The sequence below is a fragment of the Clinocottus analis genome, unplaced genomic scaffold (genome assembly GCF_023055335.1).
Source record: "Clinocottus analis isolate CAN_PGR_092001 unplaced genomic scaffold, fCliAna1.0.p SCAF_15, whole genome shotgun sequence".
NCBI lineage: Eukaryota > Metazoa > Chordata > Actinopteri > Perciformes > Cottidae > Clinocottus > Clinocottus analis.
In genome coordinates this window covers 649,240-675,156 of record NW_027175876.1, presented here as the reverse complement: position 1 = coordinate 675,156, position 25,917 = coordinate 649,240, and the positions used below count along the sequence as shown (strand labels likewise).

General features: G+C 49.0%; 1 protein-coding gene across 1 annotated transcript; it reads left to right on the top strand.

Moving 5' to 3' along the window:
• Positions 1 to 511: 511 nt before the first annotated feature.
• phip (pleckstrin homology domain interacting protein) lies at positions 512 to 25,872 on the top strand. The gene is made up of 40 exons (XM_068576683.1): positions 512 to 910; positions 1,047 to 1,105; positions 1,193 to 1,222; positions 1,380 to 1,439; positions 4,498 to 4,648; positions 4,779 to 4,877; positions 4,987 to 5,147; positions 7,796 to 8,017; positions 9,019 to 9,119; positions 9,395 to 9,465; positions 10,968 to 11,068; positions 11,195 to 11,235; positions 11,821 to 11,919; positions 12,648 to 12,804; positions 13,853 to 13,987; positions 14,841 to 14,969; positions 15,087 to 15,312; positions 15,404 to 15,532; positions 15,973 to 16,156; positions 16,246 to 16,348; positions 16,428 to 16,568; positions 16,690 to 16,787; positions 16,901 to 17,111; positions 17,432 to 17,536; positions 17,943 to 18,050; positions 19,037 to 19,161; positions 20,188 to 20,270; positions 20,423 to 20,534; positions 20,620 to 20,681; positions 20,786 to 20,941; positions 21,402 to 21,522; positions 21,598 to 21,723; positions 21,882 to 21,957; positions 22,136 to 22,195; positions 22,322 to 22,477; positions 22,753 to 22,905; positions 23,008 to 23,225; positions 23,313 to 23,557; positions 23,851 to 23,997; positions 24,093 to 25,872. The coding sequence occupies exons 1-40, from the start codon at positions 871 to 873 to the stop codon at positions 24,935 to 24,937; spliced, it is 5,646 nt and encodes a 1,881-aa protein (XP_068432784.1). The 5' UTR covers positions 512 to 870; the 3' UTR covers positions 24,938 to 25,872.
• Positions 25,873 to 25,917: the final 45 nt, after the last annotated feature.

Sequence of the window (25,917 nt, the reverse complement as noted above, 5' to 3'; positions counted from 1 at the left end):
GAGAGAGAGAGAGAGAGAGGGGGGGGGAGAAGGAGGGAGAGAGAGTGGGTGTGTTAGCCGGACATCTTGTTACACAACAACGACATAATAATCACAAGCGAAGTCGACAACAACACACACAGAATAAGACAGCTGGGTGTGTTATTTAATATTAAAAAAAACGATCTGAAACGGTCAGGTCGGCTGTAAATCCCCTTCAAACACGGCCGCCATGTTCTACATCCGCAGCTGCAAATACATGGAGGAAGAAAAAAAATAGGACAGGACTTGCGTTGTGTTAATCCGCCACACATTCTAAACTACGGATGTATATGCCTGTAGTTACACCAAAAAATAAAAAAATAAAAAAGTGATAAATGTTGTTTAGCAACGAGGTAACGGCCATTCTGCAGCAATGTGTCCTCTCCTACAGCAGGCTGCCATTTCTACCTCCCCTCTACATGCGCGGAGACGAGACACACCACATGTATACCTCCGCGGAAGGGAGGGAAAGGAGGGGGGGGATTTCAAACAAACATGCCTCCACAAGCGACCAACCGCCGCTGAAATTCACCCCCCTTAAACGGGCAGTCAGCACCGTGTTACCCAGGCTGCTGTAGTTTTTTATTTTACTTAAGAAACACGCTTGTTTTTCAGGGGAGATATAGCGTAAAGGAGGGTAAAAGAAGAAGGAGAAGAAGAAAAAAAAGAAACGGCCGCGCACACCAGCGCACTAGCTTCGCGGAGCGATACACGACGCAGCCGGGACTCTGTGCGGAGCGGAGCTGAATGGAGGCAGCCTCTTCCTGGTGGATAAACAGTGACAGCTACAGGGCAGCCACTTAGACCCGCCACACAGGCTCTGCCGCTGCCCTGGCAAACAACACCAAAATGGCTTCAGACAGTACACTCCTCGCGCAGTTGACTTCTGGTGAGTAAAGGAGATCGGAAAAAATATGTCATGGTTGTTGTAACAATCCCCCACCTCCTCCTCCTCCTCCCCCCCACCTCCTCGGTGCCCTCTTCTAACGCAGCTCCTCTTCTCTTCCCCCCTCCAACCGCACCAGAACTCTACTTCCTAATAGCCCGATTTCTAGAAGCCGGACCGTGTCAGAAAGCAGCCGAGGTTGGTGTTTTTTACCTTTCGGGATGGTTCGCAATGTGTCCGAAATTGTCACGGGGTGTAATCTTGCTATTTTTATCCCGATTTCAGACCCTGATAAGGGAGGTGGAGGAGAAGGAGGTAAGCGAAGGAGAGATGCTTCTCTCCCGCACTGCACTTCGAAAGCGATGGTTCTTTTTTTTAAACATCTGATTTAGCTATTTTCATACTGTTTTTCCCCACATTTACAAATCGCTTAATCACAGTAGACATATTTCCCTCTTTTCCCCGACCTCAGCTGCTCCCCATACGGCTGGACTGGACCGGGCAGGAGCACCCCGGGACCTACCAGGACCTGGTAAGGCAGCTGTATAACTGAGGGAAAAGTTTGTGGAGAGCGAAATAAAAAATTGAATTTCCCGCAATTTTTAAAAAAATCAGGTGGTAAAGAAATACCCCCCTCAGTAACCCCCCCCCCAAAAAACTTGGCTGCAAGTTTCTTTTGGAGGGGGGGTGCACCAAAAGAGTGGTTGGGGGGGTTTGGTGCCATGCATGTCAGAAAAGGGTTTTAATAGTCGCTGAAAGGGGTGTGTGTGTGAGTGTGTGTGTGTGTGAAATGTTGGTACGTCATGAGTGTTGTGGTGTAGGAGCGCCAGGATCCGGAGGAGGGACTCCCTGCACCACGAGCCGGACTGGAGATGGAGGCTCTCCAGTCCTGCAAAGAGCCCAGAAACCTGGTGTGCATGTTAGTGGGGTGCAGGCGGATGTAAACAGTTTATATTAGAGGAGGTTAAACAAGAAGTGCCCATTTGAGGATGAGGCTCGGAGTCATTTTGGAGAGCAGTTCGCGCGTCGTTGTGTATGTGTGTGTGTGTGTGTGTGTGTATGTTTTTGGGGGGTGTTATGGAAGACGGAGACATCAGTGTGTGTGTGGAGCTCGTGTCCTTCAGTGGCCGCGCTAATTGTGCATGTAAACAAACGGGTTGAATGCGCCGTTTACGCATGGGGGCGTGGAGAGAATGCATCATCCATACATACCCCCCCCCCCCCACTACACACACACACACGCACACAAATACACGCTCACTCACACACACACCCACATACACGTTGTCTCCATTTCATCTGATTGAAGTCTTATTTTAAGCTTAATATAGATATAGTAAGGGACCTATTTTAATCATCCGCATGCATGTTTGTGTCCTCGCTCGCGCACTCGGACACCCCGAGGCGAGGTCGCGTGCAGTGGAGATTCAGTAGGACGTATTGATATTAATATTAATATTGTTATTATTATGTTTTAACACGTTTAAAGATTGGCTGCCGGTGTTCTTCGGCCTGCGTCGTCTCTCTCTCTCTCTCTCTTCCTGCTTCTCTCGCTCGGTTTCTCCTCCCTTTCCCAGCCTGCCTCGCGTCCATTGTGCATAATTTTCTGCCATTAGAAAAAAAAATAATACTAATACTGCGGTTGGCTTTTAATTATTAGGACAAATATGACCGCGTGTTTTGGAGGCAGGGGCGCTGGTTGGCGGTGTGTTCCGCGGGGAGAGCTTGATGTCTGGGCCGCTACGGGAAGAGAGAGGGGTCAACGTGGACTTCAATGATATTGTGTTGTCATTAACGTTATTAATTATGGGTAATTAATTAAGGCGGATTAATTAGGTTTATCTTTTTTTTAAATTTGCATATGGATTTCATCAGGAACATGACGTCAACAAAGATGTGGCCTTTAAAAAAAACATCTAATCAGAACAGCAGTCTCATGTTATCGTTATTATCGTCATTTTTTAATAATTACATTTTTACTATGTAATTATTACATTGTTTAATTTTTTTTCTCCAATTGTTAGAGCTGCATGGACATATATTGACGGGAATACTCATCTTGGAATGAAATTTATTGGTTTTATTTATTGAAATGTGAGGTGCACATGGGGGGAGTCCTGCCTATAGGGGGCCACGTGCTGCTAGGGGGAGGAGAGGGTTGTGACGTAGGAGGGGAGGAGGGGGGCAACCATTACCCTTAAGAAGCCAGTAGAAATGGAGCAAATTAGTGTGTGTGTGTGTGTGTGTGTGTGTGTGTGTGTGTGTGTGTGTGTGTGTGTGTGTGTGTGTGTGTGTGTGTGTGTGTGTGTGTGTGCACCTGAGAGGGGCTCGCTTTGCTGATATGTGCTCGGAAACACTGATCACGTCTCTGAACCAGCAGCAGTGTTGAAAGCAATTAAGGGGTCATTAAGTGTGTGTGTGTGCGTGCATGTGTGTGTGTGTCACAGAGAATAAGTGTTACTGTCAGTGTTCAGATAAAGGAATGGAAGGTATAAAATAATTATGTGTGTGTGTGGAGTAATTGTTTAATTTCAGGCTTGTTTGACCCCGTTTGGCTATTTAAATGAGACGTGTGCGTGCGTGTGCGTGTGCGTGCGTGTGTGTGTGTGTGTGTGTGAAACTAAAAGCTGATTACCGCACGTCTGATTTTATTTTATTTTTCAAACGAATGCATTTAAAGTCTCCCCGCGTCCTGAAAAATCCTAACGCAGTGCTGCATGTTGCGTGTTTTAGCTCACAGTGTGTGTGTGTGTGTGTGTGTGTGTGTGTGTGTGTGTGTGTGTTCAGGCGTATCGGCCGTGCAGGAGTGTGTGAGACACACTTTGTTCGTAACAATGTGTGTGTGTGTGTCCCTCTCCTCTCTCTCTTTACTGGATTCATTTAAAAAAACAACAACAACCTTTTAACTGAATTTCAGCATCAATTTATTTGCAGGTGCCATTTGCGTGAGAGATATTTAATAATTAATAATTAATCATCGTGGGCTCGCCGTCTATTTGAAACAAGAGTGAATGTCACGCAGTTAAAAAATAAATAAAAAAGGGTCATTTTGTTTATTTCGTCCCCGTTCGCTGCACTCTGTTTATTTCTGTTCAAAAGCAGAACGTAATTCATTTAATTATTATAATTATTTTTCTTAAAAGGCCACTTTTTTTTTTACCAACAGGCATTCAGGGAAGTGACCTTGTCCTTCTCCTTATTTGGCTGAAAAGAGTTTTGTGTGTGTGTGTGTGTGTGTGTGTGTGTGTGTGTGTGTGTGTGTGTGTGTGTGTGTGTGTGTGTGTGTGTGCATGCGCGTTAAGAGTTTGAAACTAATAGAAACCGAAGTCAGAGGAGGAATCTGCTCGTTCCTAATTATTCCCATTTGTATTTTACAGCTGGTTTTGTTTTTTGGGTTTTTAATAGAATGAAACTGCACATGTTTGTTTTTATGTATTAATATTTGTTTTGCATTTAATGACGTAGAACCACGTTTTCTTCTGGCTGCAAAAGAAAATGTACAAATGGCACAGACTTGATGTTTGTCAAATAAAGTGAGCTAAGCACGTGTGTGTGTATGTGTGTGTGTCTCTCTGTGTGTGTGTGTTTAGGTGAAGCTCCACCGGCACATCAGTCCGGACCACCTGCTGCAGGTGTGCTCCAGAGTGTGCCCCCTGCTGGAGACGGAGGTGCCCGCCAGCGTCCCGGGACTCAGCAGCCTGCTGGGGGCCGGCCGGCAGAACCTCCTGCGCACCAGCAAGAGTGAGCGCGCACACACACACACACACACACACACACACACACACACACACACACACACACACACACAAGCAGCAGTCTCTCTCTCTCTCTGCATGCAATCTGTGTGACGTGTGCGTCCCGTGTCCTGCAGGCTGTAAGCATGTCGTGTGGAAGGGCTCGGCGTTGGCCGCGCTGCACTGCGGACGCCCGCCGGAGCCGCCGGTCATCTACGGGAGCCCGCCGAGCATCGGTAACGACGGGATTTTAAAAAGCGAGCGGGTCGGTCATTGGTTTGGTTTCACTTCTTGCGTAACGTCTCCCCTCCTCCCCCTCCCCCCCTCCTCCCGTCCCCCTCCCAGTGGAGACGAGCTTCGGCCGCCGGCTCAACGGCTCGTACCGCCTCCGGCAGCTGGTGCCCACCGTGGTGTACCTGCACATGAAGATGCACAAGAGGATCCTGGGACACCTGTCGTCCGTCTACTGCGTCACCTTCGACCGGACGGGACGCCGCATCTTCACGGTGAGCCCGGCGGCCTGTGTGTGTGTGTGTGTGGTATTTCTGTGTGTGTGTGTGTGTGTGTTGTTGTGGTTGACCGCTCGCGGTCCAAGCGGTCTCTCCGTGAGTCGGCTGCTTGTGTGTCTGACGGTCTGGTGTTTTCCTCGTTGTAGCCGTTGTGCTCGGAGGTAATTACTGTTTATCTCTTCCTTTCCGTGTGTGTGTGTGTGTGTGTGTGTGTGTGTGTGTGTGTGTGTGTGTGTGTGTGTGTGTGTGTGAGATTGTGTGCATGTTCACTGACTCGCAGCTGGAGCCGAAATGGGCTCGCGCCGTCTTTATTGTGATGCATATTTATGATAGTTTTTAAGAAAGTGTGTGTGTGTGTGGGGGGGGGTTCCCCCAGGCCGTTGACCTTTGACCTTTGACCTCTCTGTGTACACACACACGCACTGCTTCCTCGTGTTTGTCGACGCCAGAAACCGAGATCAACGTAACGTCGGTTTAACGTCGGCGTGGATCCTGGAGTCTTCAGGCCGCCGGCTGCTTTTCACCGTCTTCAGCTTTCACTTTTTAAATCTCTAAAAATGGCTGCTGAGGGGGGGAGGGGAGGGAGAGGTGGGAGTGTGAGGGGGAGGGGGGAAGAGGAGGGAGCGAGGAGGGGAAGGAGAGGGAGGGGGGGAGATAGATTGACTCCTTCTGTCTGTTATCTCTCTTTCAGTTCTTACTCCCTTTTCTCTCTCTCTCTCCCTTTTCTCTCCCACGTCTCTTATCCTGCGCTGCCCCTCCTTTGTTCCTCTCTCTCCCTCCCTCTCTCCCTCTCTCCTTCCCTCCCTCCTTCCCTCCCTTCTTCTTCTTCTTCTTCTTCTTGCTATTTCTCATCATAACTGGAGAAAATGTTTCCTCTGAGGCGCTGGCTAAGTGCCAGAATTAAAATTCGTTCTTGGTCTCCCTCACTTTCCTCCTTTTTCCTCCCTCCCTTTCTCTCTCTCTCTCTCTCTCTCTCTCTCTCTCGCGCTGTCTCCTTTCATCGCAAGATCATTTTTATTTATATATTTTCTTATTTTCGTGTCTCTTCAGGTTTCTTTTTTTTCACTCTCACTTTGCTGCAGAGGAAGACGGATTGATTGATTCTGCTTGTTTTTCTTCTTCATTTCTTTTGGGGGTTATTGAGCCTAAACATTCACTGTGATCACTCTGGGATCGACACACACACACACACACACACACACACACACACACACACACACACACCGGGTTTACTCAAACAATCGATCGGCAAACGGCATTGACCCGTGTGACAAACACAGCTGTAGAAGGGGCTGCATCATCATCATCATCATCATCATCAACTTCATACGGAGAAGTTTTGTTGCGCCCCAGTCTCCGGCTTCTCGCCCCCCAAAACACTGCACACACACACACACACACACACACACGGTCATCTGGGGCGTCCTGCCAAAGACGCGATTCGTCCTTGAGCTTTTTACTCCACATAAAATAACCAGTCAGACTCGGTGATGAAGCGACTGATTATGTGATTTATTCAAAGGAGGTGTGTGTGTGTGTGTGTGTGTGTGTGTGTGTGTGTGTGTGTGTGTGTGTGTGTGTGTGTGTGTGTGTGTGTGTGTGTGTGTCGGGGGAGGCGGAGGGGGGGGGCTCATCTCACATTTTCCTTCCAAAAAAATCCACAGCAACATCTTTAACCCGTTGAAAACTGTGGAACCAATTTTGCCTCCAGACCTCCTTCTCCTCTGTGTTTGAATCGTAGTAGGAACCCCAAATTAATTCCAATACTTGTTTTTATTGTATGTATTTGTTCAGCATGATATGAGCCAGATTCCCCAAAAAAGCCTCCTGGAGCGTCAATAAGACACCTTTTTGTAAAGATTAGGACCTAAAGAATCAGAATCTGCAACAAAAATCACAATCAAACAAAGTCTTGTCCTGTTAGGAAGGAGTTTCAGTCAAGAAACTGTGTCGTTGGGTTAAAAAATGTAAAAATATGACGTATTTTAAGCAGAAAGCCTGTCTGAATGGGGCATGCTGAGACTTAAAATTGACGTGGGAGGATTTTCACACACGTTTTCCAAAAGGAAAAAAAATACTTTTTTTGGGGGGAGGGATCGCGGTCAAGGCCCAGATGGGTTCTGGCACTGTGTTGCATCACGAACCCTTTCACCCCCCCCCACACACACACACACACACACACACACACACCCCTCTGACGAGCTGGATCCCAGCCACGCTGCTCTCACGTCCTGATGAAGGGTCTCCATCGTGTTTCTTCAGTCCAGACTAAAAGCACATTTGTTCTGCGCTCGACTTAATGGATTATTCATCATTATGAACCGTTATTTATTATTTTGGAAGACATTACTTTTGTGTTCCTCTCTTAGCTCGCAAAAGATTTTAATTGAATACTCGTGATGGATATTATGCTCAGAGGGTTTTCCTCATAGGAGCCAACGATCGTCTACTTTGGTTCAGTTCCCATCGGGCCGGAGACTTCTTCTTCTTCTTCTTCTTCTTCTTCTTCTTCTTCTTCAGATGTATTTTTAAAGTCTTTCAGCGTTTGACATGTTTAATGTGTCTCACTATGAGCAGTGGCAGACGCTCATGTGTTGTCTCCTCTTCCTCCTCCTCCTCCTCTTCCTCCTCCTCCTCCTCCTCAGGGCTCAGACGACTGCCTGGTGAAGATCTGGGGGACGGACCACGGCCGGCTGCTGGCCACGCTGCGCGGCCACGCCGCCGAGATCTCCGACATGGCCGTGAGCTACGAGAACACCATGATCGCCGCCGGCTCGTGTGACAAGACCATCAGAGTCTGGTGCCTGCAGACCTGCGCGCCGCTCGCCGTGCTGGAGGGGCACGCCGCCTCCATCACCTCGCTGCAGGTGGGGGGCCTGTGTGTGTGTCTGTTTTGTGTCTCTGTGTCTGTGTGTGCGTCTGTTTTGTGTCTCTGTGCCTGTGTGTTTGTGTCTGTTTTGTGTTAATGTGTGTATGAGTGTCTGTCTGTTTTGTGTTAATGTGTGTGTATCTGTTTTGTGTTAGTGTGTGTGTGTGTCTGTTTTGTGTCTCTGTGTCTGTTTTGTGTCTCTGTGCCTGTGTGTTTGTGTCTGTTTTGTGTTAATGTGTGTGTGTGTCTGTTTTGTGTCTCCGTGTCTGTTTTGTGTCTCTGTGCCTGTATGTTTGTGTCTGTTTTGTGTTATTGTGTGTGTGTGTGTGTGTGTGTGTGTGTGTGTGTGTCTGTTTTGTGTCTATGTGCCTGTTTTGTGTCTGTGTGTCTGTTTTGTGTCTCTGTGTATGTGTGTGTTTGTCTGTCTGTTTTGTCTCTGTGTGTGTCTGTTTTGTGTTTGTGTGTGTGTGTGTGTGTGTGTCTGTTTTGTGTTTGAATGTGCGTGTCTGTTTTGTGTCTGTGTGTGTGTGTGTGTTTACACGTGTGTGTGTATCTGTCTGTGTGTGTGTGTCTGTGTGTGTTTGTGTGTCTGTGGGTGTGTGTCTCTGTGTGTCTGTGTGTGTGTGTGTGTGTGTTTACACATGTGTGTGTGTATCTGTCTGTGGGTGTGTGTCTGTGTGTGTGTGTGTGTGTGTGTGTGGGTAAAGTACGGCATATAAAGTAGCTCATATCCAAAATGTAATAAAAGTCATGAACAGACTCGTATTAATATTTTATGACGTAATAAAGAAGCAGGCTGTCGTTACATGTTCATGTTTGTGTATTTAATGTTTGTTTATTTAATGTTTGTGTATTTATGTGTTTTTAACTTCGTAGTCTGGATGTCTTCTTAAGCTCCTGCCGTGTCATTTAAATATATAAATATATTAGTAACAGTCAGCCGTCGTGTGAGCAGCGTCTTCACTTCTTCTTCTTCTTCTTCTTCTTCTTCTTCTGTAGTTTTCTCCTCTCTGCTGCGGCTCAAAGCGCTTCCTGTCCTCTACCGGGGCGGACGGCATCATCTGCTTCTGGCAGTGGGACGCACGCACACTCAAGTTCTGGTGAGACACACACACAGACACACACAGACACACACAGACACACAGACACACACTCCTTCATGCTGCTAACATGCCACATGGTGACAATAATAGTTCTTCAGAACCTCCTTGAAGACTCTGTAGACGGGTTTGATTTGTCGGTTTAAAACAAACAACAAACAAACAAACATGGCTGCCGTCAACTTTCACGAGTTTGTGTCACTTTATCGCGGCGTCTAACCCGTGCTCCTCCTCTTCCTCTTCCTCTTCCTCCTCCTCCTCCTCCCTGTGTCCAGCCAGAGGCCCAGCAAGTTCACCGAGCGGCCCAGACCCGGCGTCCAGATGATCTGCTCCTCCTTCAGCGCCGGTGAGAACAGCGCACTTTAAATAAAATAAAATAATATAATAATATTTTTTTAATACTTGATATATTATTTAGTTATGTCTACAAACAACAAAAAATACGACACTCAAGAAGTTCAGAAAGAATACAATAAACTCCCCATGCGTGTGGCCAAGACGAGCCACAAGGAAAGAAAACACACAAATCTGTTCTATTGTGTGTTTATATTTTACACATTTTACACATTTTACACTCTCTGTTTACATTTAATTGAATTTCCTTAATACACACTGCACCGTTCTTTGTATTATATTGTGTGTGTACATATATAAATATACAAATATATTTTTATTTTGTATATATCTATCATCCCTGTTTTTATGTATTTTATTTTATTTTGTGTTTAGTTTATTCTCTCTCTCTCTCTCTCTCTCTCTCTCTCTCTCTCTCTCTCTCTCTCTCTCTCTCTAATAATCAGGTAAATGAGTAAAAAATAAATAAATATAATAGAAAACCAAAACCATCAAAACAACCATGATGCAACACTTTGTGCGTCAGTCGAACAAACTCCAACATACAGACTCACATGCCGGTTTCTTTCTGTTAACACACATGTTGTGCGTCCTGTCATGAGCTGTGAGCGCTTCCTCTCAGCAGGAAGCTCAGCCTCTCCGTCTCCTGGATGTCTTTCATTATTTCGGTCCAGGTTTCCGTCAGTTTTCTGTCAGTTTGTCACCAGTTTGCAGGTGATAGCTTTTTTTCTGCTGCTGCTGTGAGCGCAAGTTTATTTTTAAATGTTCACACTTTGGGAAAAGATGAACCGCTTTCACACCGACACGCAAGAAACGTGTTGGTTCCACCACAGATTGAGACGCGTGTACTGTACCTGTGTATATATCTATATGTATGTATGTATGTATGTATGTATGTATGTATGTATGTATGTATGCATGCATATGTATGTATGTATGCATGCATATGTATGTATGTGTATGTATGTATATGTGTATGCGTGTGTATGTATATGTATGTGTGTGTATATATATAGATATGTATATGTGTGTATGTATATATGTGTACATGTATGTGCGTGGGCCACGGGTAGGTGTGTATGTGTAGGTATGTGTATGTGTATGTATGTATATATGTATATGTATATGTTTGTATATATGTATATGTATGTATGTGTGTGTATATGTATGTATGTGTGTATATATGCATATGTAGATATGTATGTATGTGTGTATGTATATGTGTGCGGATATGTGTATATATATATGTATGTATCCATTCCGCTTGCTTGCATGTATGTGTATATATATGTTTATACTTATTTCTTACTTATGTATACATCTGTTACCCGCTGTTCCTGTTATTATTTATTTTATTTTATCATCTGTGTGTTTAACTTAGTTTACGGCATTGGGATGCTGCTAGTATGACAAAAAACTGAAAGGACAAAAGTACCTTTCATTCATTTCATTCATTCATTATATGTGTGTGTGTGTGTGTGTGTGTGTGTGTAGGGGGCATGTTCCTGGCCACAGGCAGCACGGATCACATCATCAGGGTGTACTACTTCGGGTCCGGCCAGCCGGAGAAGATCTCTGAGCTGGAGTCCCACACAGTGAGTCCACGTCCATCTTTTGCTTCTAGCTTCACTCGTTCAACGTTTGTCCTTTCACTTGATTTTGAACAATTATTGACTTGAAGAACTCGCTGGACTTCACGCCTTCCTCTTTTCTCACCTCAGGACAAAGTCGACAGCATCCAGTTCTCACATTGCAGTGACAGGTCGGTGTGTGTGTGTGTGTGTGTGAGCTACATAATAATAAGGGAAGTTCATGTCTGTGTGTGCAGCGCTGCTTGTTTGTATGAAACCTTTCGGGTGTTGTGAGGCGACTTGGTGGTGTCAGCAGAAACGACTCCTTTACCTGCGATCTGATACTCGCTCTAATACGCATCCCTTTACACACACACATACACATACACACACACACACACGTTCACATATCATGCACTTTCTGAGTGTGTCTGTGTTAGCAGAAAAACAAGCTCAGCTATAGTTCCCCTGGGTTTCTGTAATCTCAGCAGTGAGGGAGACTGTCTATGCAAAAAGGAGAAGGTGTGTGCATGTGTGTCTGTGTCTGTGTGTGTGTGTGTGTGTGTGTGTGTGTGTGTGTGTGTGTGTGTGGGAGGGGGATACATACAATTAGTGTATCATGCTGTGAGATGAAAGCGTTCCTTTTATTGCAGAAAGCTGAAATAGAATCAAGTGTTATATTTACAGTTTAGCTGCTGCATTAATGTGTGCTGACAAATCTGTGTGTGTGTGTGTGTGTGTGTGTGTGTGTGTGTGTGTGTGTGTGTGTGTTGTAGGTTTGTAAGCGGCAGCAGGGACGGGACAGCACGGATCTGGCAGCTGCAGCCTCAGGGCTGGAGGAGCATTCTGCTGGACATGCAGACCAAACTACCCGGGTATGTGTGTGTGTGTCTGTGTGTTTGTGTGTGTTTTTCTGTGTGTGTGTGTGTGTCTGTCAAAGTCTACCCGGGTATGTGTGTGTGTGTCTGTGTGTTTGTGTGTGTTTTTCTGTGTGTGTGTGTGTGTGTGTCTGTCAAAGTCTGGCTTTTGCCACCAGGGCCGCTGTGCTCAGTGGTGGGTTGGGAGGATCCTGCGGCGACGTCGATCTAAATTTGACAAAAATCAATCATGTCGGATTACAAAAGTCCTCGACCTGTTGTGAGTGTGTGTGAGTGTTTGTGTGTTTTTGTGTGTGTGTGCGTGTGTGTGTGTGTGTGTGTGCGACAATATGTGTTGTTAAACCAAAATAAACGTTGGATCAGTTCAAAGACACCTGATGCCTTTTTGTGCCGGCGGGAAAATGCGTTTTATTTTCATTCTGAGCGTCTTCAGCACAAATAGTTCAGCACTCTCTCACCCTCTCACCCTCTCACCCTCTCACTCTCTCATCCTCTCACCCTCTCCCTCTCTCATCCTCTCACTCTCTCATCCTCTCACTCTCTCATCCTCTCACCCTCCCTCTCATCCTCTCACTCAACACCCTCTCACTCTCTCACCCTCTCACTCTCTCACCCTCTCACCCTCTCCCTCTCTCATCCTCTCCCCCTCTCATCCTCTCACCCTCTCACCCTCTCATCCTCTCATCCTCTCACCCTCTCATCCTCTCACCCTCTCACCCCTGCAGGAAGTACAACCCTCCTCCGCTGGAAGACAAGGTGACCAAGCTGAAGGTTACCATGGTAGCGTGGGATCGCCATGACGGCACGGTGATCACGGCGGCCAACAACCTGACGCTGAAGGTGTGGAACTCCACCACGGGGAACCTGGTGCACGTCCTCATGGTACGCACTTCCTCCTGCTGATATTTCATTCATCTCTTCTTTTCTTTGTTTATATTTTTGGGATATTTTTATTCATGTGTGTGTATATATCTTTTATTTAGTATATTATTTGATTTACTTATTTGTGTTGTGTATTTCTATTTTTTTTATTCACTTATTTTTTATATATTTATCTTTTATTTATTAATTAAATAATATATAATGTATTAACAATTATTATTTATTTTGTTTCTTTATTATTTTCTTTGTATATTTTTATTTAATTTTCTTATTTTACTATACATATATATTTTATTAATTAATGTATTCATGTATTTATTTGCTCTTAATTTATTTATTTTCTTTGCATATTTTTTTGTATATTTGTATTTAAGTTTTTTATTTTACTATATATATATTTATTTATATATTTTATGAATTAATTTATGTTTATATTTTTTACTATTATTTTTTAAATAATTATTCTTGTATTACATTTCTTTTTTTTGTATATATTTTTTTATTTTAGAATTTATTATAAATCGTACAATTAATAATGAATCCTGTGTTGCATTGAGACGTATGATCGTTCACCCTGAACTCATCATAACCTTCATCAGTGCAGAGTCTGACTGTTTGCTCGTGATGCCTTCAAGGCCACGGGACATTAAAAAAAGAAAAGTAGTACATGTAAAGACATTAATAACTAAATATTCTGATTTAAGTACTTACCCTTGAACACACGCGCAGCGCCGGTACAAAGTCTGCATCATTTATTAAACAAACAATCTGACACTTTTCCTGCGGAGGCGATATGTTTCGGGGACGAGGACTCAAAAACATATCCACTCAGACTCCAGGATGACCTGATGCAGAGCGTGAGGGGGTCAAAGGTCACCGTGGCCTCACAAGACACACTTTTTTGGGCCACAGTTTAATTCTAACTATGAAGATTTCACACAAACAAACATGATTGAACAGCAAAGTGGGGACATTGTTGATTAAGCATTTCCTTGGAGTGTCTTACTTGAGCTGGTTCATGTTTTCATTTTGTTTTCCTCGTCCTCAGGGTCACGAGGACGAGGTCTTCGTCCTGGAGCCGCACCCCTTCGACCCCAGAATCCTGTTCTCAGCGGGGCATGATGGGAACTGCATCGTGTGGGACCTCGCCAGAGGAGTCAAGATCCGCTCCTACTTCAACATGGTGAGCCTCTCGCGTGAAACTCATTTCTGATGTCGCCAATCTGCCCCGAAAAAACCAGCCGGATTAGCACGAGTCGCGCTTATTCCCCACGACGCGTTCTCTCTCTTTCCTTTTCTGTGTGTCACGTTTTGTCTCCACCTCTATGAATGTTGGTTAAAGAGCAGGAAGGAAACCAGAGAACTCGGTCACACAGAGACGTCTGTGAAAAGATGGCCGACCTCCTGACTTCCTGACCCCTTGACCCTCTGACCTCCTGACCCTTTTCCCTACGTTGCACGTTAGCTAACATCAGCAACCATTAGCCACAGACCAAGCGACGCGGTCGGCAACTTCTCATCTTATTACTTCCGTCATCGACGGCTGCTTCCACACGCGACATCGCGCGTGTAGCGCTTTGTCGTGAACGCGCTCGGCTCGTCCTGACGTTGCCGGATCGCCGCCGGACGCCGCTTCTGACCTCCGAACGACACCTTTGCTGAATACGCTCAAGTCTTTTTGTCGACACACAGGGGACAAAAGAGTTTTCCTCTTGTGACTGAATGGAGCTTTTGTGAGAAGAAGAAAGCAGCAACAGACGCAACTGAAGGCAACAATCATCCCATCAGTTGTGTTTCAGCTGGACGTCGTCGCTCTTGTTGCTGTTTTTTTATTTTATTTTTTGTCGCTCAGCTCCATACACGTGTTTTAAGCCTTTGATCTCGTGTACCAGACTGTTCCTGAGTGGATTGCGTGGACGACGTACAGCTGCTCGGGGCTGCTTGGTATTCCCCTCGGTGGTGTAACTCTGTGATTTACAGTGTGCCCCCCCCCTCCTCTCTCCACCTTCTCCCTCCTCCTCCCTCTGTGTGAATAGATCGAGGGCCAAGGGCACGGAGCGCTGTTCGACTGCAAGTGCAGTCCAGATGGGCAACATTTCGCCGCCACCGACTCCCACGGACACCTGCTCATCTTTGGCTTCGGCTCCAGCAGCAAGTACGACAAGGTAACGCAGCGAGAGGGAGGGAGGATGGGGGGTCACCTTCGATGTCCACGCGCATCCCAGCGTAACGGATGTCATCGGTAATAACGGGGAACAAAAACGCCGCCCTCGCCCTTTCAGATCGCCGACCAGATGTTCTTCCACACCGACTACCGGCCGCTGATCCGAGACGCCAACAACTACGTGCTGGACGAGCAGACGCAGCAGGCGCCGCACCTGATGCCGCCGCCCTTCCTGGTGGACGTGGACGGGAACCCCCACCCGCCGAGGTACCAGCGGCTGGTGCCCGGCCGCGAGGGCTGCAGGGGCGAGCAGCTCATCCCGCAGATGGGGGTCACGTCCTCAGGTACGGGGGGGAAAGAGGAAGGGAGGGGCGGCGGGTCCCGACTCTTTTTTTTGATCTTTTATAATGTTTTAAGTCTCTCTCTCTCCCTCAGGCCTGAACCAGGTGGTGAGCGAGCAGGCCGTGGACGGGTCCAGTCCTCTGGACACGATGATCCAGCGGCTGCAGCAGGAGCAGGACCAGAGGCTCGGATCCGACTCCTTTGCTTCCAGGTCCAGCCGAGGTACGACGGGCCGGATGTTAGCTTTCTGCTCTCTGCTACTTAAAATACTAATAAAGTATCTATCTATCTATCTATCTATCTATCTATCTATCTATCTATCTACTTACATACATACCTATCTTACTACCTACCTACTTACCTTTCTTCCTATCTTCCTACCTACTTACCTTCCTACTTACCTTTCTTCCTATCTTCCTACCTACCTACGTATCTATCTATCTGCCTACAAAGTATTTACAGGTGAAACATTTCGAAGGCGACAAATACAAATATGATTTTAATACAATACATAATTCATTTTAAATAAAGCTCTTTAATTCTTTATTAAATCTCCAGTCGTCCAACTCGAGGGTCCGTCCCCCTTTTTAAAGCGTCTCTATCGTCCTCTCCTCTTGTCTCCTCTCCTCTTGTCTCCTCTCCTCTCCTCTCCTCTCCTTCAGGGTCGGTGGGTTCGCCCACGGAGGTTCACTCGCCGCCCAACGTGGGTCTGCGGCGCAGCGGGCAGATCGAGGGCGTCCGCCAGATGCACAGCAACGCCCCGCTCAGCCAGATGGCCACCGAGGGAGACCTGGTGGCCTGGAGCCGCCGGGTGCTGGTGCCCGAGCTGGAGGACGCCTCCGTCATGTAAAACACAAAAACATCCGGATTGCACCTTTGTTTTGTGTGGATGTGATGGGCGTTAACGCATAGCGTGTGTGTGTGTGTGTGTGTAGGAGGCAGATACGCTGGCGTGAGGCTAAAGGGGAGGAGGAGATCAACATTTATCAGTCAGAAAGGAGGCGCCGCACCATCCACTCCCTCCCGAAGGAGAGCAGGGTGAGCGGCAGCGACGTAACACACGTGTGTGTCTTCTTCTGCGCTCCAGCTTCTTGTCTGACGGAGGTCTCCTCTGCAGGGTCACCCGCCGGCCGAGGCGGTCGACGAGGGGAGGAGGAGCCTGGGTAACCACGGCTACCACACGCGCGCCGCCATGGAGGAGACGAGCCGCCAGAGCGCCGAGGCCGCCGATGACGACGAAGACGCCTCGGAGGCAGACGTGAGTCTCACTGTGTGTTCAGAGGTCGTGTCTTATTAATGAAGGTGGGCGTGTCTTATTGAAGGTAGGCGTGTCTTATTAAAGATGGACATGAATCATACAGAGTGTTGTGTGTTCCCAGGGAGACGTGGAGGTTCGTCAGATCAACGGGCACTCCTCGTCTGAGGAGAAGGAGGAGGAGCAAAAGGAGCCCTGGCCGGACGACCACAGCAGTTCGAGGTAACTTCCAGGACATCCAGGACACACACACACACACACGCACACACACACACACACACACACACACACAAACACGAGCGTGACGCGTCCGCGTGCGTTCTTGCTTCCCTTAGCGACTACTCCAGCGACTACTCGGACTGGACGGCGGACGCGGGGATCAACCTCGAGCCGCCCAAGAAGAGCGTGCGAGTGAAGAAGAAGAGCAGCGGCTCGGAGGAAGACGGGGAGAAGAAGAGGCGGGACGGGAAGAAGGAGAGGAAGAAGGACAAGGCGGACAAAGACGAGGCGGTACCAAAGAAGAAGAAGCCAAAGGAGAAGAGGAAGGTGGGTCTTTTTAGTCTCGGCGCTCGCGGCTTCATTCAGGCGTGAAGTCATTACCCATCAGCCATTTCCACAAATGAGTATCCAGACGACGAAAATGCAGCATTCAATTCAATCATCTGCTTTCACAATGGATTTCAGGTCAGATTTTCTGATTCCAGCTTCTAAAATGTGGCTATCAGACGCCATGTTTGGCTTTTTGGGAACACTGAACCCTCATTTTCTGATAGTTTACAGAGCAAATAACAACAAATATGTATTTTAAAGACATACGCATCGTGCTAAGGGTCTGCCTGCTGAATATGTATTTCCTGGCGTGTCAGGAGTTTCAGGAGCAGGGCCTGACGCTGGAGGAGTGGCTTCCCTCCGCCTGGATCACGGACACGGTCCCCCGGAGGTGCCCTTACATCCCCCAGATGGGAGACGAGGTACGAGCAGCCACAAACACCGGCTGCAGTTTTTTACATAGCAACAAGCCCCCGGGTCTGCAGCAGAGCGAGCGGCCCCCGTGAGGCTGCGGCGGCCATTACACACACACACACACACACACACACACACACACACACACACACACACACACACACACACACACACACACACACACACACACACACACACACACACACACACACACACACACACACACATACAGGAGACGAGGGGACACGCTGACATTGCCATCCTCGGCAGCTTAAAATGCACAAGTTTCCTTCTTTTTCATGCCAGAAAAACTACACATAATGCACCAGAAGGAATATATAGGAAACTCTGCGTTATGTGGTATTTAAAGAATTAATAATATGTGTGTTTGTGTTTGTGTGTGTGTGTGTGCAGCTCTACTACTTCCGACAGGGCCATGAAGCCTACGTGGAGATGGCCAAACAAAAGAAGATATACAGCATCAACCCCAAGAAGCAGCCCTGGCACAAGATGGAGCTCCGGGTGAGCAGCAGTTTGACGAGGATCCTTTCAAGAGGATGCACGCGCTTTAGATCCCTTTTAGGTCTCTTTACACCTCTTTTAGGTCTCTTTAGGTCTCTTTCAGGTCTCTTTAGATCCCTTTAAGATCTATTTAGGTCTCTTTAGATCTGTTTTAGGTCTCTTTACATCTCTTTCAGGTCTCTTTAGATTCCTTAAGATCTATTTAGGTGTCTTTAGATCTCTTTAGGTCTCTTTTAGGTCTCTTTAGATCCCTTTAAGATATCTTTAGATCTCTTTTAGGTGTCTTTACATCCCTTTAAGATCTATTTAGGTCTCTTTAGATCTATTTAGGTCTCTTTAGATCTCTGTAGGTCTCTTTTAGATCTCTTTAGGTCTCTTTTAGGTCTCTTTTGGTCTCTTTAGATATCTTTAAGATCTCTTCAATACCTCTTTTAGATCCCACCCGTCTGAAGGCTTGCGTTGTGTCTTGCTGAGCACAAAAAAACGTAATAGAAATCCTCGTAGAGCCGTGAAACGTTACTCAATAGTCTTCTTCGTGGCGTTTCTCTCTTGGTGACGTTCACGAGGGTAAAAAGCATCAGAGCAGCAACGACGGCACGACGGCACTCGGGTATTGAAGACGTCGCGGTTTTGAGGAATTGCGAAATAGTTGTGCAGCTGCGGTGATGCAATCTTTCACTGTTGTTTCACTTTTACAATTTAACACACACACACACACACACACACACACACGCACACACACACACACAACCCTCCCAGTGGTACGTCTTCTTTCCCGCCAGGCACCTGTCTGGTTTCACTTTCATGTGAACTTAAAACCCTTTTTTCCATCCTAAAAATATAAAAATACACCTCCAGTGAAAAGAAGTACAAAGTTCCTTCACACACACACATATACACACACAAACACACACACACAACCCTGTGTGTCTTCAGTAAGTGGCGTCGCTTGTCCGTGACGTGTTCCTCTCTGTCTCGCGGCTCAGGAGCAGGAGCTGATGAAGATCGTGGGCATCAAGTACGAGGTGGGCCTGCCCACGCTGTGCTGCCTGAAGCTGTCCTTCCTAGACCCCGACACCGGCAAGCTCACCGGAGGATCCTTCTCCATGAAGTAAGCTCCTTTTCCTTTATTTTCCTTCATACCGCGCAGCACGGATCAGTAAACGCTACGCGGAGGTGAAGGCGGGCCGAGGAAACCTCTCTCGGTTCCTTGAAGAGGTCCCGCGGCTCTTCTGTTCAGCCTGAACGCAGCTTTTCTGTCCTTGATTAAATCTCCTCGTCTCACAAAGACAATGGCGATTACACATTTTATTTGGTGATCAGGCGGCGCGATGGGATAAAGGCTGTCGGGGGAACGCTAAAGTGCCTCTTCCTCTAATGAGACGTGTTTTATCTACTTCACACTGGTTGGGATGGCGGCTCCGCTACTTCTGGAGCTGCTTCGTTGCTCTTGCGCTAGCTTGTGTACGATAGCTGGCGTACGATAGCTTGCGTACGATAGCTTGCGTACCTTAACTTGTGTACGGTAGCTTGCGTATGATAGCTTGCGTACGGGAGCTTGCTTAACTGAACTTGCGTACGGTCGCTTGAGTACGAGAGCTTGCGTATGATAGTTTGCGTACCTTAACTTGTGTACGATAGCTGGCGTACGATAGCTTGCGTACGGGAGCTTGCTTAACTGAACTTGCGTACGGTCGCTTGAGTACGAGAGCTTGCGTATGATAGCTTGCATACCTTAACTTGCGTACCTTAGCTTGCGTTCAGTAGCTTGCGTACGCTAACTTGCGTACCTTAGCTTGCGTACCTTAGCTTGCGTACGATGGCTTGCGTCCGATAACTTGCGTACCTTAACTTGCGTACCTTAACTTGCGTAAAGTAGCTTGCGTACAGTAGCTTGCGTACGCTAGCTTGCGTACGCTAACTTGCGTACAGTAGCTTGCGTACGGTCGCTTGCGTACCTTAACTTGCGTTCAGGAGCTTGCGTACAGTAACTTGCGTACGCTAACTTGCGTACCTTAACTTGCGTACCTTAACTTGCGTACCTTAACTTGCGTACAGTAGCTTGCGTACAGTAGCTTGCGTACGTTAACTTGTGTACGCTAACTTGTGTACTTTTTTTAATTTTTACTCCACACAGATACCACGACATGCCTGATGTCATCGACTTCCTGGTGCTGCGTCAGCAGTTTGACAACGCCAGGAAGAGGCAGTGGAGCATCGGTCAGAGCATTTCTCTCTTTCCTCTTTCCCCGGTCACTGAATGAAGTCACCTGTTCTTCTCTTGGAAAGCTCCAAGCAGGGTTCTTACGGTCATGAAACCCAATGGTCAGAATGTGTATGAACCGTGTGTGTGTGTGTGTGTGTGTGTGTAGGCGACAGGTTTCGGTCGGTGATCGACGACGCCTGGTGGTTTGGGACCATCGAGAGCCAGGAGCCCTTCCAGCCTCAGTACCCCGACAGCCTGTTTCAGTGCTACAACGTCTGGTAGGAGCACAGCTAAAGCGAGGGCACGATGCTTCAATGCGATGACGATGATGATGATGATGATTCATTTCTGTTTCCCATCTAGCTGGGACAACGGAGACACGGAGAAGATGAGTCCTTGGGACATGGAGCCCATCCCGGACGACGGTACGTCTCTAACACACACACACGAGCCGCGAATCAACAAATTCACACCGTAATCGTCGGCCATTTTTTAAAATTTTCCCTGTCTCTCTCTTTCCCCCTCGCAGCCACGTTCCCCGACGAGCTGGGCACGAGCGTCCCGCTGGTGGAGGAGGAGCAGAAGGAGCTGCTGTACGTCCCGCTGGACGGGGAGTGGGGCTGCCGCACGCGAGCCGAGGAGTGCGAGCGCATCATCAAAGCCATCGACCAGCTGTGCACGCTCGGTACGACGCCGTCCAGCATCATCCTACCTCTCCTGAGCGCATGACCCCTCGCGAGCCGCGCACACGTCGGCCAATTGTCGAGGGCGCTTTGCTCGGATTCCTGCTCCGTGATGTCGCGTCATGTTCGGGAACCCTTTGAGTCACTGCGATCCTCCCAGTGGAGGAAAGCCGGCGCGAGGGCTCCCTCTGGTGGCCGTCTGTGAGGACAACAGCCAGCGCGCTCACCCTGCTGGATGACCAGTTTACTCTGTTTACATGCATTTAAATCTAGTGAAGAATATTTAAAACACGCTGGAAAAATCTGGGAATGTGTGATGTAAGCACAGCTGTTACTTCACACATGCAGATGCTTTTTAAGTATTTTATTTGGGGGCTAATAGACAAGATATCCATGGTAAGTGTGTTTTTGAAATGCTGGCCCTGTAAATAATCTTCTTCTTCTTCTTCTTCTTTCCCTCAGATGTGGCGGCGCCGTTCGCCTTCCCCGTGGACCTGGACGCTTACCCCACGTACTGCACGCTGGTGTCCTACGGCACGGACCTCAGCACCATGCGCGAAAGGCTGGTGAACCGCTTCTACAGGTGGGTTGGAAATCCAGAGTGTGTGTGTGTGTGTTGTGAATAGACTTCGACACACACTCTTGTCGTTCTTTCCAGGCGGCTGTCCTCTCTGATGTGGGAGGTCCGGTACGTGGAGCACAACGCTCAGGCGTTCAACGAGCCCGGAGCGTTCATCGTCACCACCGCCAAGTTCGTCTCTGACCTCATGCTGCAGTTCATCAAGTGAGTCCTGCCGCCGCACGTCAACCTGATGTTGTTCCTACATGTAGCACTCGAAGAAAAACTGGTTGATAAACATTATCAAGAGCTTCTTCATCAGAATTTTAAAGCGTCTGACATCGAGGACTTTCTGCTCTCCTCTTCTTCTCTTTCTCTTTCAGAGACCAGAACATGACGGACATCATGCCGCTCTACAAAACCATGAAGAAGGCCACCTTCTCTGACTCCGAAGACGAGGTAAGTGTTTGCACGTTTTACGTGTCGCTTTTTCTCACCAAGCCCAAAATATTGTTTAACAAAATTCTATTCATTAAAAAAAAGCTCACTTTAGCTTTTTCAATTGTCTTTTTTCCTAACTACCCACCTACTTTACCACCTACCTACCTACCTACCTTCCTACTACCTATCTATCTAGGATGATGAGGAGGAGGATGAAGATACTAATACTCCTGGAACATCCACGCGAAACCACAAGGTACCAAACTTCCCTTTTTTTCCCGGCGTCTAAAGAGCAGGAATCTGTTTTTAGCATCAGACAGCGCGCCAATTTTTAATTTTTTTTTTAATTTACCCGCCATTTTATGTATTTCTTCCCCTGCAGAGTCGGCGGCCCACGCGGCGGCAGCAGCAGCGGACGCGCCCCCCGTCGTACGACCCCCACGCCTGGCGGGGGCGCTGCAAGGAGCTGCTGGATCTCATCTTCCAGTGCGAGGACTCGGAGCCCTTCAGGGAACCCGTGGACCTGCAGGAATACCCGGTACGCTTGAATCCTGCCGTAACGGTTCGATCGCTCGACAAGAGAGGCATTTAGAGGCACTGTCTGCATCCGGCACCTTAAGTGAAGACTGGACGTGTGAATGGATGTGAGGGAGGAACCATGTGCAACAGACTCCAGGTTTCAGAGGGATTTGAGTTCTCTTGTTGGAGGAATTCTTTCTTCTCTCTTCAGTGAAAACCCAAATCTCCTCTCCGCAATCTTGTTCTCCTTCTTTTGAAAAGCGTTAATTGAAATGTACTCCCCCCCTCTCACAGGACTACCTGCAGATAGTCGACTCGCCAATGGACTTCAGCACCGTCCTCAACACGCTCAAAGAGGGGAAGTACCAATCTCCCATCGAGCTCTGCAAAGACGTCCGGCTCATTTTCAGCAACTCCAAAGCTTACACGCCCAGTAAGAAGTCCCGGGTGAGACACACACACATGCACACACACATGCACACACACATTCGCAGAGAGTCTGTAAAACCCAGGGTGCACTGCGGTCTCATGAAATGCAACGCCCTCCAGATCTACAGCATGAGTCTTCGGCTCTCGGCTCTGTTCGAGGAGCACGTCAGCTCCATCCTGGCCGACTACAAGGCCATCCACGGCCTGACGGAGAAGAAGCTGACCCGGCAGGGCACGGACCGGCAGCAGACGCGGCACGCGACGGACCGGCAGACGCGGCACGCCATGAAGAGGCGGAGGAGGCGGAGCGAATCCCCGGCGAGCAGCACGGCGTCCAGGTGGGTGGACGCGACCGTACTTAACGAGGGCGGGAGGTCACTCGTTGCAGAGCGTCGGGTGTTCATCTGCAGGTATTCCCCTTTTAGTCCGGAGAGAAAGAGACGCGTGTCGTCCAGGGTGACCGGGAAGAAGGAGGCGTCGCCCCCGCCGCCGCCGCCGCCTTCGCGACCCTCCTCCCTGAGGCAGAGCGTCCCCGTCAAGCAGCCGACCCAGCTGGTCAACGGGAAGGCCGACGCGCCGACCGCGGGGCGCACCCGGAGCGCGGCGCGGCACTCCACCCACTCGCCGCCCTCCTCGTCCTCTTCCCACAATGCATCTGGCGGCGCAACGGGTGAGATCACCGCTCACACTCGGGAGTAATAATGTAATAATAATGTTGGATTGTATGCCAAATAGGAATAATCTACGTATAATCTGTCCGGAAGTAACAAAATCTGCTCAATCTGCTCAATATATTACAATATTGTAACCCTAGTTCTATGAGCATCCCTGTTTGCTATAATGCAAGCCCTCACCAGCGGATAGCAGGCAGAATGCTCATAGAACTAGGGTTACGATACTGTAACCTCCCTCCCATATGTCCGATATCTCCTTTCCTTCAATAACTTTTCTTTGCGTCTTCAGAGTCTACTCGCTCGCTGAGGGCTCACAACTCCGTGTCGGCGTCATCGGCAGCGGCTCCTGAGAGGGCGTCGGCCTCGCCGGGCGCCGACGGCGGCAGCGGAGGAAGCACCCGGAGGAAACTCAGGACGCCCGTACGACTCACACCGGGTGAGGAGGCGGCGGCGCCAAGAAGAGGAAGATATTCAAAGTGAAGCCGCTTGCTATTTCAATCTTCATATTTGTCTTTCTTTTCTTCCTTCTAGGCTCTCCTGCCAGCCCTCCGTCTCAGAGCACGGTCCACCTGAATGGCCACAGTAGTCACGTGACGCTGGGCGTGGGGAGGCGGGGCCGCAAATCCAAAGCGGAGCAGGCGGCGGCGGCGGCGCCCGCGAGTCCTCCAGAGGTCCCGGCTCCGGGGAGCCCGTCCAGACCCCGCGGCCGCCCCGCCGGCAAGAAGCGAGGCCGGAAGAGCAAGCAGGAGCAGCAGGAGCAGCAGGAGCAGCAGGAGCAGCAGGAGGAGGAGACGAGGAGGAGCGGCCGCCGCCGCCGCCCCAGCCGCCACCGCCGCCGTCGCCGTCGAAGCTCCACCCCCGACGACGACGAGATTGACCAATCGACGGGCGACGAGGGCGGGGCGTCGTCTGCGCAGGAGGCGCAGGAGGCGCAAGAGGCGCAGGAGGCGGCGTCGGCGCCGTTGGACTCGACGCCCAGGCGGCGCGGGCGTCCCCGGGCGGCGAGGACGGACGAAGCCACGCCGCCGCCCTCCGCGGAGTCGCCGGAGCCCTCACTGCTGAGGAGGAGGAGCAGCAGGAGAGCCGCCGAGGAGGCCGCGGCGACGCCCCCGACGCGACCCAATCGGAGGGAGTCTCCAGAGGAGGAGGAGGAGGAGGAGGAAGGGGAGGAAGGGGGGGAGGATATGGGGGAGGCGGGCGGGTCGATGCGCACGCGCAACCAGGGCCGGCGCTCCGCCTGGTACGTGGAGGAGGACTCGGAGGAGGAGCAGAGGCAGCTGCTGTTCGAGGACTCGTCGATCACGTTCGGCACCTCCTCCAAGGGGCGTGTCCGCAAGCTGACGGAGAAGGCCAAAGCCAACCTCATAGGCTGGTAAAAGGAGGCGCGCCGGGGGGCGGTGCCGGGCGGAGGGGGGGGAGGCCCCTCCTCCTGCTCGGCCTTCTGGCGTTCCTCCACCCTCCCCCCTCCCTCCCTCACTCCACGACAAAACGCATGCTCAACCGTCCCGACCCTTCCCGACATTATTGGTCCATGTTGGACCCTCCCTCCCCCCCCCCCACGCTCTACGCCCCGCCCGCTCTCCCCGGCTCCCCCTGCTGGTGACTCGCTCTCTCTGCCGCCGTTGGACTGAAAAGAAAATAGAAAAAAGTTTTTTAGTACTTGAATACAATCCAGGAGGAGAGCTGGATGTGTCTTATCTCACTCTTAATATTTTTGAGGACTCCCCCCCGCCGCCCCTCCCCCGAGTGTCTCTAGGTCTGTGACGCCACTTCCTCCCCCCCCTCACCCCCACCCCCCTCGTCATTGATCCCTCTCTTTTTACTTTATACGCCCCATCCCTCACTTCCCCTTCTGGGTTTTCTAAGATTTGTACGTGATGATCGGCTCTCTGTTTTGGAAGTGACCCGAGCGTGTCTGCGCTAAAATACCAAATGGTGTACCTTTTGTTGGTACTGGTGATCTGTAGGTTTTGTTTACTGTTGTGTGTGTGTGTGTGTCTGTGTGTGTGTGTGTGTGTGTGTGTGTGTGTGCTCTTTTTTGCATGTTTATTAGAAAGAAAAACATCTTTTTTTTTCATTCTAAAAGCTGTTTTTACTGTGAGGAGAAAAAGGATGTGTGTGTGTGTGTGTGTGTGTGTGTGTGTGTGTGTGTGTGTGTGTGTCTGTCTCGATAGATCATGTTCAAATGCGTCCTCAACATTAGCAACACCTTGTGCCTTTATGTCTGTGTGTGTGTGTGTGTGTGTGTGTCTCGGCGTGCTCGGCCTCTACCCTGCAAAGTACATGTGCCTGTGTGTGTGTGTGTGTGTGTGTGTGTGTGTGTGTGTGTGTGTGTGTATACAAGTAAGTTGTGCAA

Bases quoted from the DNA above. Each gene is read 5' to 3' on its own strand.
- phip (XM_068576683.1), top strand. From the start codon at position 871: ATGGCTTCAGACAGTACACTCCTCGCGCAGTTGACTTCTG. The intron at 4,878-4,986 runs GTAACGACGGGA...TCCCCCTCCCAG, and splicing joins CGGGAGCCCGCCGAGCATCG to TGGAGACGAGCTTCGGCCGC. The intron at 12,805-13,852 runs GTACGCACTTCC...CCTCGTCCTCAG, and splicing joins ACCTGGTGCACGTCCTCATG to GGTCACGAGGACGAGGTCTT.